Genomic DNA, 19682 nt, shown 5'->3' on the forward strand with positions numbered 1-19682 from the left:
TAGTCGGATTTGAGGCCCGCAACGAAAGCGTCTCGGATAAGTCCCTCCGCGTGTGTCGCGGCCGATACCTCTTTACAATCGCAGGCTCGGCCGAGTATTGTCCTTTTAGCAGATCGATAGCCGCCGTGTAGGTAGTCGCGTCCTGGATGAGCGTGTAGACTTGGTGGCCCACCTTGGAGGCCAGGATTTTTAGTTTGTTTCCATCTAGTGTCACGGCTGAGGCTTCCAAGTAAGCTTCGAAGCAACGCAGCCATTGTGCGAACTTGGTAGACGAACCCGCCTCTTGAGGGTCTAGGTCCAGGCGTGTTGGTCTGAGGGCATGCAGCAGCGCCTGCTGCTCAGCGTTTGGTGCCGTCGTTTGCTGCAGCGCCTGCTGCTCAGCGTTTCGTGCCGTCGTTTCCTGCTGCTCAGCGTTTGGTGCCGACATTTTGTTTTTGTTAATAAAATTGATGCGCTATCAATTACTCATAAAAGACGGAGAGTTAGGAGAGTAACTAAAAGGCTTTTATTAACAAAGAACAGAGCATGCCTCTTGTGGTTGACTGGTTTCCAAGAAGGCAGGGGGCTGCAGAGCAGTCACCTTTATACCTGGGCCTGTGGGTGGAGCCAGCAGAGGCATGCTTAGATACAACAGTGTGCAACAACAACAACGGTGAACAACAATAACAGTGGTTTACCACAACTACTCACTTCGATTTGACTGTGTAGCTGTGGAATGCTGGACAAGTACCTCAATAATGACCTTAACAATGCCCCAGAGCAGTATTAAGACTTACATTTATATAGTGCCTTTCATGACCTAAGGACGTCCCAAAGCGCTTTACAGTCAATTAAGTATTTTTTAAGTATAGTCACTGCAGCAGCAAGCTCCCAGAAACAGCAATGTGATAATGACTGGATAATTATTTTTTTTTTTAGTGATGTTAGTTGAGGGATAAATATTGGCCAGGACACAGGGTAGAACTCCCCTGCTCAAGGATCTTTTACATCCACCTGAGAAGGCAGACGGTGCCTCGGTTTAACGTCTCATCTGAAAGACGGCACCTCCAACAGTGCAGCATTCCCTCAGTAGTGCACTGGCGTGTCAGCCTAGATTTTTTGCTTAAGTCTCTGGAGTGGGACTTGAACCCACAATTTTATGCTTCAGAGGCGAGAATGCTACCAAGTGTGCCATGGCTAACATGGATAAGTAGACCACTTGTGATTTCTACTGCCTTTACAACACTTTTTAACTCTCATCTATTTTTTTCTTCAGAGGAATGTTGACCCCTGGAGATTGCACAACCTGAAAGAGTGAGTTGCCTCTGTCACAGCTCACTCTTCACTGGACACATTTTGGAAAAGCAAAGAGCTTGATCTATGGTGGGATCACCCACTGGGTTATCAGGTTCTCTCAGAACTTGCACATACCAAGATCATAGAAAACTTTCTGATATGGTGATAAAAAGTAAATAGGGGCAAACAAGCTGAAAATCTAATGTGGTATAATGTTGGAGAAATGGCTCATCATGTATATGGAACAGATTACATCCAACAGGTGAAGACGGCCATCAGTACAGTGCAGAGGCCAAGAGATTTATGGATGAAAGAAGTCTCTTAAAACAACCAACATTGCTTAGATTTTTCTGGTTACTCAGGGTACCTTATCAATTGGATGTGCAGTGTAACTCAGCACCCTAACAATAACATATCAGCTGCAGGAACGCACATCTAACATTCTCCATCATCACTGGCCTCACAGGAACATCTAGGAATCATTGCTGCTAATGCCTTTACTGAGAGTTATTTTGTGTTGCACACCAACCTCATCCCATTAAAAGACTACTAAAAATATAAAATCTCAAAACTTTGCATTGATTTGTAAATATATTTGTATCAATACACATTTGAAATTGCCAAGAATAGTTGCAAAGTTCTATCAGTGAGAAACATGACGAGGTCCTACAGGACTGTGGTCAGAGGATGTGGTGCTCCTGTATATCAGCAAACACACAGGAAGGACCTACAAATAAAACACAGGGACATGAGCACAGAGCTCCATGGTTGTTCAGAGTTGCATACATGCATAGTCCTCACCCACACCGCTTTATGGTATTAATAATCCCAGAGTCACTGCCACAGAGAGTGTGCTGTTCATACCCACTGCTCTGCGGAATTCCAATCCCCCCCCCCCCCAGCTTTCCTGGTTCCCCTTTGGATCCCTTACAGTCTATGTTAAGCTAACATTTGCAGAACATCTACATTAATGCTTCTATATAGGACTCGCTTGCTTTGTCTGGATGAAGCCACAGGCTCTTCTTTTCCCTAATCCCTCCTTGTGTTTATGACTAATGCCATTCAACAACAAGTATTTATATTGTGCCTTTAATATAGTGAAACATCCCAAGGTGCTTCACAGGAGCGTAATCAAGACAAAAATTTACACCAAGCCACACAAGGAGATATGACAGCGGACCAAAAGCTTGGTCAAAGAAGTAGGTTTTAAAGAGCGTCTTAAAGGAGGAGAGAGAAGTGAAGAGGTTTAGGGAGCGAATTCTAGAGCTTAGGTCCTAGACAGCTGAAGGCACGGCCACCAATGGTGGAGTGATGGAAATTAGGGATGCACAAGAGGCCAGAATTGGAGGCCTCTTCCTCTTTCTTTAATGATCCCAGGAGCAGAGGATAGCGGAAGTGTCACACACTTGCCTTTATGCTAGTTTAATGTTGTAGCAAATGAAGGTGACAGTCTGGCTATAACCTACACCTCTTCTGGACCCATCTTTTGTTTCTATACTTGTCTCATTATATCTCCTTTTGCCTTGCACTATCATCCCATTTGTCATTTAATCACTCTTGCCCTCCGCCCTATCACAGACCTTTTGTTCTTTCCCGATCATCACCCCCTCCATTCCCATTTCCCTGGCTCTGTACTTGCTTAAAAGCTGTTCATCTTTCAGTTCTGATGAAAAGTCATCAACCTGAAATATTAACTCTGTTTCTCCTTCCACAGATGCTGCCTCGCCAGCATTTTCTGTTTTTATTTCAGATTTCCAGCATCCACAGTATTTTGTTCTTGTGTTATTGGCGATTATCTATCTTGGTTACTTAGCCCACATGCACAGTAGAATTATATAGCAAATCTTTCCCTCTCTTACCAAGATGAAGTTACTCCTTTTTAGCTTGAGTACGATACAGCTCATGTTATTATGATCTGTAGCATAGCGTTAAGAATGTACTTAAACCCTCTCTTTTGATATAGCTACACTTTATATTATGTACAACTCAATATAAAACATAGAAATAGTGGTTTAAAGGAATTGCACCTCAATAAGGCACTGAATCTAGGTACCTGTAAAACATTGGAATACAGCCTGAAAGCTCACCTGCAGAGGGTTGAAGATAACATATTCTTGTGCTATACCAAAGCTAGGAGATGATGCTTTATCACAGAGACGCCCAGGTACCTGATAACCAAACAAGGAAGCATTACAATTAATACAGGAGCAACAGCAATATCGTTGGACACAAGTGGAAAAAAAAGAAAAATTTATATTTCTAAAGCATCTCATCACATCTCTCAAACATCTCAAAGTACTTTGCACAGAACAAATCATCTTTTGGAGCGCAGTGACTGGTTTGTAGGCAAATGTGGCAGCCATTTTATACACAGCAGATCCGATAAGTAGCAATGATCAACTAATCTGTTCTTGATGGTGTTGGTTGAAGAATGAATGCTGGCCAGGACACCAGGGAAACTTGCCACTCTTCTTCAAATAGTGTGGAATCTTCTACGTCCACCTGAAAAGACTGCTGAAGTAGGACAGTGGGCACTTCCACAGTACTGCGCTGGTGTGTCATCCTAGATTATAGCGCGAGTCCTGGACTACAGGGGAATGCAAACCTTCCTGATTCAGATGGGTATATTGTTGTGTATGTACCTTTAAGGGAATAACTGGTCTTAGACTGCAGTACCGGCAGTGACCACCCCTGTATAAAAGGCCCTAGCAGGCTTCTGTATTTTCAGTCTGACGCTGCCTCCTGTTCAGTAAAGTACCTGTTAAACTGTTCTCCCGAAGTCCGTGTATTATTGAGGCGCGGACTTTACAGTGGCGACGAGTAAGTTCGAACTCACCTGCAGTGTGGCGTCATCTCATGGGGATCTCGCCTGAAAGGAAGGTCCTGGAAGGTCGTAGTCTGAGCAACGGGCGGCAACCGCCCAAAGAATCCATCGGTGTTCGGAGAATTGCGGGAGAGACTGTGGTTCCAGCGAATCGTGCTGGTAGCAGGTAGCGCGCTGACCCTTCCGGACTGCGGCAGGCTCAAGCTCGATCGAGCGGCTCTACAAAACGGGCCGCGCAGCGTCGCCGGGAAAAGAAAACGAGAGAGAGGGTGGAGTGCACAGGGCGTGGTCGGTGCTCAAGAACAGGACAGCGGAGAGAAACTAAACGGGGGGGGAAGGAAAGCGAGACGCGCCGAAGCTGCGGGTCGCTGCCATTACCCCGTAGAACGCTAGGAGCAGCATGGCAGTAAGACGAAGAAGCAAAAGCGCGGGAGGCGCCATTTTATCCTGTTGGGGAAGAAGCAAAAGCGTGGGAGGCGCCATTTTATTCCATTGGGGAAGAAGCAAAAGTGTGGGAGGCGCCATTTTAAATCGCCCAAGATGCCGAAAAGTGGCAGTATCACTGCTTTCGACAACGAGGTAGAAGACTGGACCACGTATGTAGAAAGAATCGAAGTGTACTGCAACGCAAATGAGGTGGTCGATGGAAAGAGGGCGTCGGTATTATTAAATCTGATGGGTGCGAATACGTACGGCCTATTGTGGAATTTAATTACCCCAGCTAAACCAATGGAGAAAAGTTTTGAGGAGATTGTTCATATCTTACAGGAACACCTAAGCCCTACACCACTGCTGATAGCAGAAAGATTCAAGTTCCATAAAAGAAACCAGCACAAAGATGAGAGCAATACTGACTATCTTACGGAACTACGCAAGTTATCGAAGCACTGCCAGTTCGGAGCAGGACTGGCAGACACCTTATGGGATTAGTTTGTCTGCGGGCTCCAGAGTGAAGGAACCCAGAAACGACTACTTTCAAAAAAGGACCCGACGCTAGAACAGGCTTTCAGCGTGGCAGTATCCTACGAAGCAGCAGCACGGGAAGCTGCGGAAATACAACAGAAACCACAAGAATACAGCGCTAACGAAATGGCGTATGGAGCCGAAAAGTGCTATCGCTGCGGCAGAACAACCCATGAGCAGAAGGACTGCTGGTTTAAAGACAAAATATGCAGGCAATGCGGAAAAATGGGACATATAGCAAGAGTCTGCAGGTCGAGAAAGAAGACCAACACGACAAGAACTACTAAGGAAGAGTACAGGAAAGTAAAGAAACTGACAGATAGTAGTTCAGAAGATCAGGAGAGTGATAAGGACTCCGGGAGCAGGCGACTAAGTTGTTTAAAGTTACACAACGTGATCGCCAAGGAAGATCACCGAACCATTTGGGTCACCCTCATGATAGCAGGGTCCCCAGTAAAGATGGAATTGGACACAGGATCAGCCCTAACTGTCATGAATCGACGAGACTATGAGCGGCTATTCTCACACATACCCTTAAAGGACACGTCCATTGTATTGAAGACATACACGGGGCAAAAGGTCTACCCCAGAGGAAAAATAAGGGTGCCAGTTGAATATAACGGAAAGGAAACACAGAAACTATACATGTATATACTACGAGATGGAGGACCACCATTATTGGGACGTGAATGGATCCGAAAACCACAATTGGATTGGCATTCCATTCTGGCACTAACTGTGACTGACAAAAAAGATGATGACGTCGCACCTGGACGTCTGTCACAAATTCTATCTGACGCGGAAGAGGTGTTCCAACAAGGACTTGGGACTCTAAAAGGAGTAAAGGCAACCATAAAGATTGAGGATAGCGCAACCCCAAAATTTTTCAAGGCCAGACCGGTGCCATACGCGATACGCCCAGCTGTGGAAGCTGAACTGGAGAGTCTGGAGCGTTCGGGGGTGCTGTCTAAGGTGGACTGGAGTGAGTGGGCCACACCCATCGTTCCTGTAATGAAGAAAGCATTGAGCAGCACGCCTGGGGAGCCAAGGAAGGTTCGCATCTGCGGGGACTTCAAGGTGACGGTGAACCCAGTCCTGCACACAGTACAGTATCCGCTTCTGCGGATAGAAGATATTTTCGCCTCACTATCTGGAGGGAAACGTTTTATGAAGATTGACCTGGCTCAAGCGTATCTACAAATGGAGGTGGAAGAAGCATCCAGGAAATACCTCACGATAAACACTCACAAAGGCCTTTACCAGTACAATCGACTGGTATTCAGGGTAGCATCGGCCCCGGCTATTTGGCAGAGGGCAATGGAACAAGTCCTGCAAGGGATCCCGGGGACCCAGTGTTATTTGGACGACATCCTGGTTACGGGCGAAAATGACAATGAACACCTTGCCAACCTGGAACAGGTGCTCACGAGATTGCAGGAATATGGGCTACGAGCCAACCGTCCCAAATGCAAGTTCTTCAGGAGACAAATCTCGTATTGTGGCCACATGATTGATGAGGAAGGGTTGCATAAGTCGCCGGACAAGATTGAGGCTGTAGTCAAGGCTCCAGCACCAGAAAATGTGTCGCAACTGAGGTCGTTCCTCGGGTTGGTGAACTACTACCATAAGTTCTTGCCGAATTTATCCATAATTCTGCACCCACTGAACGCCCTGCTTCAAACTGGTGTAACATGGAAATGGAGTGATGAGTGTAAGCGTGCCTTTCAGGAATGTAAATGCCTAATCACTTCAAAAGAAGTATTGGCCCACTAGAACCCAACACTGCCGATTCGGTTGGCATGTGATGCGTCACCTTACCGTGTTCTGCTCCTCTTGCTCCATGTGGGAAGTCAGGGATGCTGCCAGTGTCCCTGACGACCATGTGTGCAGGAAATGCATCCAGCTGCAGCTACTTGTAGACCGCATTGTGGCGCTCGAGCTGCGGGTGGATGAATTTTGGAGCATGCGCGATGCGGAGAGGCTCGTGGATAGCACGTTTAGCGAGTTGTTCACGCCTCAGGGTAGGGCAGCACAGGGGGTGACCATCAGGCGGAGCAACAAAGGCAGGCAGGTAGTGCAGGGAACCCCTGCGGACATCCCCCTTTCAAACAAGTATACCGCTTTGGATACTGTTGAGGGGGATGACTCACCAGGGGAAGGCAGCAGCAGCCAACTTCCTGGCACTGGGGGTGCTCCTGCTGCCCAGGAAGGGGGGAAAAAGAGTGGGAGAGCAATAGTGGTAGGGGATTCTATAGTAAGGGGAACAGATAGGCGTTTCTGTGGCCGTAGACGTGAATCCAGGATGGTTTGTTGCCTCCCTGGTGCCAGGGTCAAGGATGTCACTGAGCGGCTGCAGGGCATTCTGGAGGGGGAGGGTGAACAGCCAGTGGTCGTGGTCCACATTGGTACCAACGACATAGGTAAAAAGAGGGATGAGGTCCTGCAGCAAGAATTTAGGGAGCTAGGTGAAGAATTAAGGAGCAGGACCTCAAGGGTTGTAATCTCTGGATTACTCCCGGTGCCACGTGCTAGTGAGTATAGGAATAGGAAGATAGAACAGATGAATGCGTGGCTAAAGGGATGGTGCAGGAGGGAGGGCTTTAGTTTCCTGGATCACTGGGTCTGCTTCTGGAAAAGGTGGGACTTGTACAAGTCGGATGGTTTACACCTGAACCAGAGGGGAACCAATATCCTTGCGGGGAGGTTTGCTAGCACTGCTGGGGGGGGTTTAAACTAACTTGGCAGGGGGATGGGGTACAGAGTGGAGCTATAGTAGGGGGTGATTTACAGCCAAATACAGAGGGAAAATCAAGTCAGCTGGGAAGGCAGAGCAAATATGTGAAGGCAAAAGAGAATATGGCAGGGCTGGAAGGCATTTATTTTAATGCAAGGAGTCTTGCAAATAAGGTGGATGAACTGAAGTTGTTGTTGAACACATGGGAGTACGATATTGTTGCTATCACGAAGACATGGTTGAGGGAGGGTCAGGACTGGCAGCTCAATATTCCGGGGTATAGAATCTTCAGGCGAGACAGAGGGGGGTGTAAAAGGGGAGGGGGTGTTGCAATATTAATTAAGGAGTCAATTACTGCTGTAAGGAGGGATGATATATTAGCGGGTTCCTCTAATGAGGCCATATGGGTAGAACTTAAAAACAAAAAGGGGGCAAGCACTTTGCTGGGAGTGTACTATAGGCCCCCAAACAGTCAGGGGGAGATAGAGGAACAGATATGTAGGCAAATCTCAGAAAAGTGCGAAAATAATAGGGTAATAATAGTGGGGGATTTCAACTTCCCCAATATAAATTGGGATAGTCAGAGTGTGAAAGGCTTAGAGGGTGCAGAATTCTTAAAGTGCATCCAGGAGAGCTTTTTGAGCCAACATGTAGAAAGTCCTACAAGAGAGGGGGCGGTACTGGACCTAATTCTAGGGAATGTAGCCGGGCAAGTGGTGGAAGTGTCAGTAGGAGAGCATTTTGGCGACAGTGACCATAATTCGGTGAGATTTAAGGTGGTCATGGAAAAGGACAAAGACGGCCCGGAAATAAGGGTTCTAAATTGGGGGAAGGCCGATTTTAATATGATAAGGCAGGATCTGGCCAAAGTGGACTGGGAGCAGCTACTTATAGGAAAATCCACATCAAAACAGTGGGAGACTTTCAGAAGGGAAATAGAGAGAGTACAACGCCAACATGTTCCTGTAAAGGTCAAGGGTGGGACCAACAAGCAAAGGGAACCTTGGATGACAAGGGATATACAAAAATGCATTAGGAATAAAAGGGGGGCTTTTGGCAGTTACAAAAGACTAAAGACGGAAGAAGCCCTAGAGGAGTATAAAAAGTGCAGGGGCGTACTTAAAAAAGAAATTAGGAGGGCGAGGAGGGGCCATGAAATAACACTGGCGAGCAAAATAAAGGAAAATCCTAAGATGTTTTATAAGTATATTAAGGGCAAGAGGATAACCAGGGAAAGGGTAGGGCCCATTAGGGACCAAAGTGGCAATCTGTGTGTAGAGCCAGATAATGTAGGCGGGGTTTTAAATGAATTTTTTGCATCTGTGTTCACTATGGAGAAAGACGATGCGGACATAGAAATCGGGCAAGGGGACTGTGACATACTTGAACATATTAGCATCGAGAGGGAGGAGGTGCTAGCGGTTTTAGCAGGCCAAAAAGTGGATAAATCCCCAGGCCCGGACGAGATGTATCCCAGGCTGCTGTGGGAGGCAAAGGAGGAGATTGCAGGGGCTCTGACACAAATTTTCAGAACCTCTCTGGCCACAGGGGATGTACCAGAGGACTGGAGAACAGCTAACGTAGTACCATTATTCAAGAAGGGTAGCAGGGATAAACCAGGGAATTACAGGCCAGTGAGCCTAACATCTGTGGTAGGGAAATTATTGGAAAAAATTCTGAGGGACAAAATTAGTCTCCACTTGGAGAGGCAAGGATTAATCGGGGATAGTCAGCATGGCTTTGTCAAGGGTAAATCATGTCTGACAAATCTGATTGAATTTTTCGAGGGGGTGACTAGGGGGGTGGATGAGGGAAATGCTGTGGATGTGGTTTACATGGACTTCAGTAAAGCTTTTGACAAAGTCCCGCATAGGAGACTGGTCAAGAAGGTAAGAGCCCATGGGATCCAGGGTGCCTTGGCGCGTTGGATCCTAAACTGGCTGAGTGGCAGGAGGCAGAGGGTGATGGTCGAAGGTTGCTTTTGTGACTGGAAGCCTGTGTCCAGTGGGGTACCTCAGGGATCGGTGCTGGGTCCCTTGTTGTTTGTGATCTACATAAATGATTTGGATGAGAATGTAAAAGGTATGATCAGTAAGTTCGCAGATGACACGAAAATTGGTGGGGTGGTAAATTGCGAGGAGGAAAGCCTCAGGCTACAGGACGATATAAACGGGTTGGTCAGATGGGCGGAAAAGTGGCAAATGGAATTTAACCCTGAAAAGTGCGAGGTGATGCATTTTGGACGGACAAATAAGGCAAGGGAATACACAATGAGTGGTAGGACCCTAGGAAGTACAGAGGGTCAGAGGGACCTTGGTGTACATGTACATAGATCCCTGAAGGCAGCGGAACAGGTAGATAAGGTGGTTAAAAAGGCATATGGGATACTTGCCTTCATTAGCCGAGGCATAGAATATAAGAGCAGGGAGGTTATGATGGAGCTGTACAAAACGCTGGTGAGGCCACAGCTGGAGTACTGTGTGCAGTTCTGGTCGCCTCACTATAGGAAGGATGTGATTGCTTTGGAGAGGGTGCAGAGAAGATTCACCAGGATGTTACCTGGGATGGAGCGCCTCAGCTATGAAGAGAGGCTGGACAGGCTGGGGTTGTTTTCCTTGGAGCAAAGAAGGCTGAGGGGGGACCTGATTGAGGTGTACAAAATGATGAGGGGCATAGATAGGGTAGATAAAGAGGAACTTTTCCCCTTAGTAGGGGGGTCAATAACAAGGGGGCATAGATTCAGAGTAAGGGGCAGGAGATTTAGAGGGGATTTGAGGAGGAACTTCTTCACCCAGAGGGTGGTTGGAATGTGGAACTCAATGTCTGAAAGGGTGGTAGAGGCAGGAACCCTCACAACATTCAAGAAGCATTTGGATGAGCACTTGAAATGCGATTGCATACAAGGCTATGGACCAAATGCTGGAAAATGGGATTAGACTGGACAGGGATGGATGGGCGGCGCAGACACGATGGGCCGAAGGGCCTCTTTCTGTGCTGTAAAACTCTATGACTCTAAGACTTACGGCATTGGAGCGGTGCTGTCACACAAATTCCGTGACGGTTCAGAGAGGCCAATAGCCTTTGCATCGCGCTCGCTAACCTCAGCCCGAGTGTAACTACGCCCAGATTGACAGGGAGGCCCTCAGCCTGGTGTGGGGGGTGAAGAAGTTCAATCACTATCTGCACGGGCAGAAATTCACCCTACTGACTGATCATCAACCCCTGGTCTCAATTTTTAACCCAAAGAAGGGCGTTCCGGTGATGACGGCGCAACGGCTGCAAAGATGGTCACTTTTTCTAGGGGCACATCAGTATGACATAGAGTACAAAGGTACGAAACAACATGGAAATGCTGAAGGGCTGTCGCGCCTACCGTTGCCTACGGCGGAAGAAGCACCTGCAGTGGACCCGGTGGAGATATTCCATGTGACCATAGTCGAATGTTTGCCTGTTACAAATGCAAGTATTGAGAAGGAAACCTGAAATGACCCGACACTCTCTCGGGTCTATGATTTGACGGTGAAGGGATGGCCAGCATATGGCGACTCACTGTTGCCAGCATTCTCGCCAAGGAGGGAACAGCTGTCAGTGTGCCGGGGAACCTCGATGTGTGGATCCCGAGTGGTAATTCCACCCAAGTTGAGAGATAGAGTACTCAATGAGCTTCATGAGGGTCATCTGGGAGGGGTAAAAATGAAGAGCCTAGCCAGGGCGTTTGTGTGGTGGCCGGGAATCGATAAAGAATTCGAGGATATGACCAAGAGATGCACAGGATGCCAGAAGGTCCAAAATGCTCCACCACAGGCCCCGCTACATCCATGGGAGTGGCCCTCATCTCCATGGCAACGGGTACACATTGATTTCGCTGGTCCATTTATGGACTCAATGTTTCTAATCACTGTGGACGCCCATTCGAAATGGCCAGAGGTCATTAAAATGTCCTCCACCACCACGCAGAAAACTATTGCAGTCCTAAGGACCATCTTCGCCAGGAATGGGTTGCCAGAACAGATCTGTTCCGACAATGGCCCACAGTTTGTGTCTGAGGATTTCCGGAGGTTCCTGAAGAATAATGGGGTGAAACATTACACATCTGCCCCATATCATCCAGCCACAAATGGATTGGCTGAGAGGTTTGTTCAGATCTTTAAAAAGGCCATAAAGGCAATGTATAATGACGACATACCACTGCAACACAAGGTGGATAACTTCCTGTTTGCTTACCGGAATGCGACACATGCAGTAACCGACCAAACTCCAGCCGTACTGTTTTTCAACCGGAGACTAAGATGTCGCTTGGATTTGCTCAAACCAAACATAAGACGAGATGTTGAGGATAAGCAGTTCCAGCACATAAATGAGAAGCCAACCAGGAGCTTCAAGATAGGGCAACCAGTCTTGGCCCGCGACTACCGAACAGAAAAATGGCAGCCAGGAACGATATGCACACAGCAGGGACGACTAATGTACACAGTGGACGTTGGAGAGAGCATCGTGAGACGCCATGCTGACCAGATTCTAGAGTCACAGGAACAAGCCAAACCTATACCACAAGCATGTGCACCTAGTAATGAGCCTGAAGTACAGATTGCGTCTACCTCAGAAGCAGGGGTATTGGAAGCTGACGAACCAACCAATGACAATGAGCCAGAATTGACTCCACCGCCAGAACAGGATACTCGAGAAAGGCGCTATCCAGTCAGGATCAGGAAGCCTCCTCAAAGACTGAACTTATAAATGACTATTTCAGTTGATGTATATATTACTGAGGAAATTGTAATTGTAATTAGTTATTATTTAGTTGTTACATGAATGTTATGTACTGTTTATCTAAAAGGGGAGGAATTGTTGTGTATGTACCTTTAAGGGAATAACTGGTCTTAGACTGCAGTACCGGCAGTGACCACCCCTGTATAAAAGGCCCTAGCAGCCTTCTGTATTTTCAGTCTGACGCTGCCTCCTGTTCAGTAAAGTACCTGTTAAACTGTTCTCCCGAAGTCCGTGTATTATTGAGGCGCGGACTTTACATATATTACTAACTGAGCTGACAAAAAAGAGATGGTACATTAATGTTTGAAAACTTTAATTTAGGTTTACTGGGGTGTAGGAGAAGGTCATTGCCTATAGATAACAGATAGTGACAGAGTTCACCAGCAGGCTAATATGGAGTATATTACTGCACTGGTGCTTTATAGCAGTTCATGCCCTAAATTGGGGTATGTTATTGCATTGATGTTATGTAACAGACTATGCCCTGATTTGGAGTATTACACTGAACTGGTAGAAACATAGAAGATAGGAGCAAGAGTAGGCCATTCGGCCCCTTGAGCCTGTTCCGCCATTTAATGAGATCATGGCTGATCATCCAAATTCAGTACCCTGTCCCTGCTTTCTCCCCATATCCCTTTAGCCTTAAGAAATATATCTAACTCCTTCTTGAATATATTTAAATAAGTTGGCCTCAACTGCCTTCTGTGGTAGAGAATTCCACAGGTTCACCACTCTCTGGGTGAAGAAATTCCCCCTCATCTCAGTCCTAAATGGCTTACCCCTTATCCTTAGACTGTGGCCCCTGGTTCTGGACTTCCCTGCCATCGGGAACATCCTTCCTGCATCTAGTCTGTCTAGTCCTGTTAGAATTTTATAAGTTTCAATGAGATCATTCTTCTAAACTCTAGCAAATATAAGCCTAATCTACCCAATCTCTCTTCATAAGTCATTCCTGCCATCCCAGGTATCAGTCTGGTGAATCTTCGCTGCACTCCCTCCATGGCAAGAACATCCTTCCTCAGATAAGGCGACCAAAACTGCACACAATACTCAAGGTGTGGTCTCACCAAGGCCCTGTACAACTGCAGCAAGACATCCTTGCTCCTGTACTCAAATCCTCTTGCTATGAAGGCCAACATACCATTTGCCTTCTTAACCGCTTGCTGTACCTGCATGCTTACCTTCAGCGACTGGTGCACAAGCACACCCAGGTCTCGTTGCACTTCCCCTTTTCCCAATCTATTGCCGTTCAGATAATAATCTGTCTTCCTGTTTTTGCCACCAAAGTGGATAACCTCGCATTTATCCACATTATACTGCATCTGCCCAATCACCCAACCTGTCCAAATCATACTGGAGTTTCTCTGCATCCTCCTCACAGCACACACGCCCACCCAGCTTTGTGTCGTCTGCAAACTTGGAGATATTACATCTAGTTCCCTCATCTAGATCATTAATATATATTGTGAATAGCTGGGGTCATAGAAAACACAGAAGATAGGAGCAGGAGTAGGCCATTCAGCCCCTCGAGCCTGCTCTGCCATTCAATAAGATCATGGCTGATCATCCAAATTCAGTACCCTGTTCCTGCCTTCTCTCCATATCCCTTGATCCCTTCAGCCTTAAGAAATATATCCAATTCCTTCTTGAATATATTTAATGAATTGGCCTCTACTGCCTTCTTTGGCAGAGAATTCCACAGGTTCACCACTTTCTGGGTGAAGAAATTCCTCCTCATCTCTGTCCTAAATTGCTTACCCCTTATCCTTAGACTGTGACTCCTGGTTCTGGACTCCCCGACCATCGGGAACATCCTTCCAGCATCTAGTCTGTCTAGTCCTGTTAGAATTTTATAAGTTTCGATGAGATCCCCTCTCATTCTTCTAAACTCCAGCAAGTACAAGCCCAATCGACTCAATCCCTCCTCATACGTCATTCCTGCCATCCCAGTTTTCAGCCTGGTGAATCTTCGCTGCACTCCTTCCATGGCAAGAACATCCTTCCTCAGATAAGGCGACCAAAACTGCACACAATACTCAAGATGTGGTCTCACCAAGGCCCTGTACAACTGCAGCAAGACATCCTTGTTCCTGTACTCAAACCCTCTCGCTACGAAGGCCAACATACCATTTGCCTTCTTAACCGCCTGCTGCACCTACATGCTTACTTTCAGCGACTGGTGCACAAGGACGCCCAGGTCTCGTTGCACTTCCCCTTCTCCCAATCTATTGCCATTCAGATAATAATCTGCCTTCCTGTTTTTGACACCAAAGTGGATAACCTCGCATTTATCCACGTTATATTGCACCTGCCATGCTTCTGTCCAATCACCCAACCTGTCCAAATCATACTGGAGTTTCTCGGCATCCTCCTCACAGCACACATGCCCACCCAGCTTTGTCTCGTCTGCAAACTTGCAGATATTACATCTAGTTCCCTCGTCCAGATCATTAATATATATTGTGAATGGCTGGGGTCCAAGGACCGATCCCTGCGGTACCCCACTAGTCACTGCCTGCCACTCGGAAAAAGAGCCGTTTATTCCAACTCTTTGCTTTCTGTCTGCCAACCAGTTCTCTATCCAAGTCAATACCTTGCCCCCAATCCCATGTGCCTTAATTTTACTCGCTAATCTCTTATGTGGGACCTTATCGAAAGCCTTTTGAAAATCCAAATACACCACATCCACTGGTTCTCCCTTATCTATTTTACCAGTTACATCCTCAAAAAATTCCAGTAGATTAGTCAACCACGATTTACCTTTTGTAAATCCATGTTGAGTTTGTCAGATCCGGTCACTTTTTCCCAAGTGCTCTGCTATTACATCCTTTATAATGGACTCTAGCATTTTCCCCTCTACCGATGTCAGGCTTACCGGTCTGTAATTCCCTGTTTTCTCTCCACCACCCTTCTTGAACAGAGGGGTAACATTAGCTACCCGCCAATGCATGGGTACTATTCCAGAGGCTATCGAATTTTGGAAGATGACCAGCAATGCATCTACTATTTCTAGGGCCACTTCCTTAAGTACCCTAGGATGTAGATTATCAGGTCCTGGGGATTTATCGGCCCTCAATCCCATCAATTTCCCTAACACCATTTTCCTACAAATACTGATTTCTATCAGTTCCTCCCTTTCATTAGACCCTATGTTCCCTGACATCTTTGGGAGGTTATTTGTGTCTTCCTTTGTGAAGACAGAACCAAAGTATGTATTTAATTGGTCTGCCATTTCTTTGTTCCCCATTATAAATTCCCCTGATTCTGACTGCAAGGGACCTACGTTTGACTTCACCAATCTTTTTGTCTTCACATATCTATAAAAGCTTTAACAGTCAGTTTTTATGTTCCCTGAAAGCTTACTCTCATACTCTATTTTCCCCCTCTTAATTAATCCCTTTGTCCTCCTTTGTTGGCTCATAAACTGCTCCCAATCCTCAGGTTTACTGCTTTTTCTGGCCAATTTATATGTCCTCTCCTTGGATCTTATGCTATCCCTAATTTCCCTTGTTAACCACGGTTGAGTCACCTTTTTTGTTTTATTTTTATGCCAAACTGGGATGAACAAATTCTGTAGTTCATCCATGCGATCTTTGAATGTTTGCCATTGCCTATCCACCGTCAACCCTTTGAGTGACATTCCCCAATCAATCCTACCCAACTCGCACCTCATACCATCGTAGTCTCCTTTATTTAAATTCAGGACCCTAGTCTCCGAGTCAACTATTTCACTCTCCATCTTAATGAAGAATTCTACCATATTATGATTGCTCCGACCCAAGGGGCCTCGCACAACAAGATTGCTAATTAATCCTTTCTCATTACATAATACCCAGTCTAAGATGGCCTGATCTCTAGTTGGTTCCTCGACATATTGGTCCAGGAAACCATCCCGTATACACTCCAGGAATTCCTCCTCCACAGTATTGTTACTAATTTGGTTAGCCCAATCTATATGTAAAGTCACCCATGATAACTGCTGTGCCCTTATTGCACGCTTCTCTACCCGTTTAATGCCATCCCCGACCTCCGCATTACTGTTTGGAGGTCTATATACCACTCCCACTAACGTTTTCTGCCCCTTGGTATTTCTCATTCTACCCATACAGATTCCACATCATCAGTCCTAGCACCAATCCCTGCAGTACCCCACTAGTCACTGCCTGCCATTCAGTAAAAGACCCGTTTATTCCAACTCTTTGCTTCCTGTCTGCCAACCAGTTCTCTATCCAAGTCAGTACCTTACCCCCAATCCATGTGCTTTAACTTTACACGCTAATCTCTTATGCGGGACCTTATCGAAAGCCTTCTGAAAGTCTGATTCTGTCACTGTTTTCCAAGTGCTCTGCTATTACATCTTTTATAATGGACTCTAGCATTTTCCCCACTACTGATGTCAGGTTTACTTGTCTATAATTCCCCGTTTTCTCTCTACCACCTTTTTTAAATAGTGGGGTTACATTAGCTACCCTCCAATCCATGGGAACTATTCCAGGGTCTATATAATTTTGGAAGATGACCAGCAATGCATCTACTATTTCTAGGGCCACTTCCTTAAGTACCCTAGGATGTAGATTATCAGGTGCGACAAGAGAACATGTTCTAAATTGGGCAATTACATTGTAGTGGTGTAATATAAATCATGCCCTAACTTGGGGTATCTAAATTACATAGCAAATTGTGCCCTAATTCAGGGTATTATACATGTACCTGTACAGTCTAGCAGGTCATGTGCTAATTCAGGGTGTTATACATGTAGCAGGATTATTTGATAAATACTGAAAATCCAGTTGAGTTGGTTAATAATAATCCTGCCAGACAACACGAACATGAATAATACCTGTACACTGGAGTAAACTGAATGCAGCATCAGGACTGTCTGTTGATGGGATGTCCCATTTTGTGAAGTACATTGATTACAAACTCCTGTTTGCACATCTGCTGCTCAATTTTGTATGTTGGCTACTGCACTAATAAATTTCAAATAAACATCGAAAGGGCAGATTTTCCACCACCCTCCTCCACCCTGGCACTGGACAGGATGTGCATTGTTCCTGGACAGGCCTTGCACTCCTGGCACAGGCCTGCCTTCTAGTGCCAGCAGATGGGACAGGAATGCGAAGCGCAGTTGTAGGCCTCTCAGGAGGAGGGTGGAGGGGGGAGGCCACAGTGCCATGGTTTCTAGGGGTCCGTGCACGGAGGTTCCCAGCAAGAGTTGGTCTGAGAAAATGAGGCGGGAGGCCAAGCACACCGCCTTGCCACATTTAAATGCCTCTGAGTAACGTGCGTATTGCAGGCGCAGGTCATGCTCCAGTCCTTATACTGTACAGGTATTTAGCAAATCATGCCCTAACTCAGTGCATTAAAGGGCCTGACATGAATCAGTCATTCATGGAAGACTTATGGAATAATACTGAGCGGCCTATGGGTGGCGCTGTCCAGGGAGAGTATAAATACTCGGGCACGGGCCCAGCTTGCGCAGGACATTCTTAACAGGAACTAGTGAAGGACACAACTAGACCTCCATGTTGTAAAACAGTTGATTAAAGCTTTGTTTAACGCTTAGACCAAGTGCCTAGTAGTTTTCTTATGTCAGGGCCCCTTTTACTTGACCTTGGAATTCCCCAGGGGCATTGTAGCCTTTGGGGCAGTCGTAGGAAGGAACCCAGAGTGCGTATCCAACCAAGGAAGAAGGAAGAAGCGTGAAGACACCATCCATTACGCTGACCGGCGCCTGGTTAATGTAGGATCTATTCAGGGCTGTGTGTCTCTAAGTGTGTGTACTCATTATATAATCTTAATAAAGATCCACCGCTGCTGTTAAATAACATCAAGTCCTTAGTATTCCTACAGTATCCACTCCATGGCTCAACGTATTAATATGCAAAACCTACGGTGCCACTGGGAAGTTTCCAAAAAATGTATGGCACTGTAACTGAAATGATTTTTAATTTTATTAACGTTACTGTGTTATACCAGCCATCGTGTATAGCGGGCAAATCGCATTCGCATGTCTGCACCAGCTTTTAGCGGTGGGGCTGTACCAACAGAAAGGGGTTACAGATAACCCTTCACAGTAGAACTGACTGTAACATCATTACCTTTCTGTGATAGATTTAATTACTCTCCTTTCAGACTTAATTACATTTCAAGGTTCAGACGCTGTTGTACTACACAACTGAATCATTGTGTGGAACACTTACCAAAATGGAGTCAAACCCTTTGGATGGGGAGTTCCTGCAACACAGGAAACAGAGCATTTCACAAAATTGACTTTCTAATGGAGGTCTTCATTTTAGTTGCAGGTTGAGGAACTAATCATAGTTCTGCTTTACATAGAAATTACAAAACAGAAACAAGCCATGAACACATCCAGTTTGTGATGGTGTTTATCCTTGACAGAAGCAGGAGTCCTAAACCCATGTGCCCACCCGACTCCCAAATCCTTTTATTCCCCTTTCCCTCAACCATATTACAAGGTGGGGGGGGGGGAAGAAAGAGAGAAGCAGGGAGTAATGATAGAAATTGCTGGAAAAACTCAGCAGGTCAGGCAACAACATCCGTGGAGAGAAATTTGAGTTGACGTTTTGGGTCGAAACCCTTCTTCAAAACTGGAATTTCTGTTGTTATTTCGGATTTCCAGCATCTGCAGTATTTTGCTATCGTACTAGTGTTTGGTTCACTGCCACACCTCTTCTAGGAATGCCTACCTTGAAGAAGTTCTGCTCTTCTCTTCGACGGGATCTCCGTTTAGCTCTTCAACCTTGTTCATCTTCATTACTTTCAGTTTCCCTTCTCGTGTTTGAATATCTTTTATTGTCTCTTTTACTTCTTTCGTTCGATCGCAGCCCTGCCTTCGATCTATTTTCTTTTCTTTCCAGTTTTGAAGAAGGGTTTCGACCCGAAACGTCAACTCAAATTTCTCTCCACGGATGTTGCCTGACCTGCTGAGTTTTTCCAGCAATTTCTGTTGTTATTTCGGATTTCCAGCATCTGCAGTATTTTGCTATCGTACCAGGGAGTAATGATGGTGGGAATGCCCTGGGGACATTACGAGACAATGTACAGTTTAACGGTCTGCCAAATGGCTATTGCAGCTGCCAAAATGCTAGACTT

The 19682-nt window shown here is 46.1% G+C and overlaps 1 protein-coding gene across 2 annotated transcripts in view; it reads right to left on the reverse strand.

The window, feature by feature from the left end:
• Positions 1 to 1918: 1918 nt before the first annotated feature.
• LOC147116298 (uncharacterized) overlaps positions 1919 to 19682 on the reverse strand; it is a 313953-nt gene continuing 296189 nt past the window's right edge. For both annotated transcript variants that reach the window (XM_085991139.1, XM_085991138.1), the window contains exons 16-18: positions 18770 to 18803; positions 3363 to 3443; positions 1919 to 2002 (exon numbers count right to left, since the gene is read on the reverse strand). In XM_085991139.1, coding sequence (XP_085847265.1) covers positions 1919 to 2002; positions 3363 to 3443; positions 18770 to 18803 — 199 coding nt within the window. The remainder of the gene's footprint in view (positions 2003 to 3362; positions 3444 to 18769; positions 18804 to 19682) is intronic.

Source organism: Somniosus microcephalus, chromosome 6 (genome assembly GCF_052327205.1).
Source record: "Somniosus microcephalus isolate GS21.2 chromosome 6, FLI_Smic_1.0, whole genome shotgun sequence".
NCBI classification, from domain to species: Eukaryota; Metazoa; Chordata; class Chondrichthyes; order Squaliformes; family Somniosidae; genus Somniosus; species Somniosus microcephalus.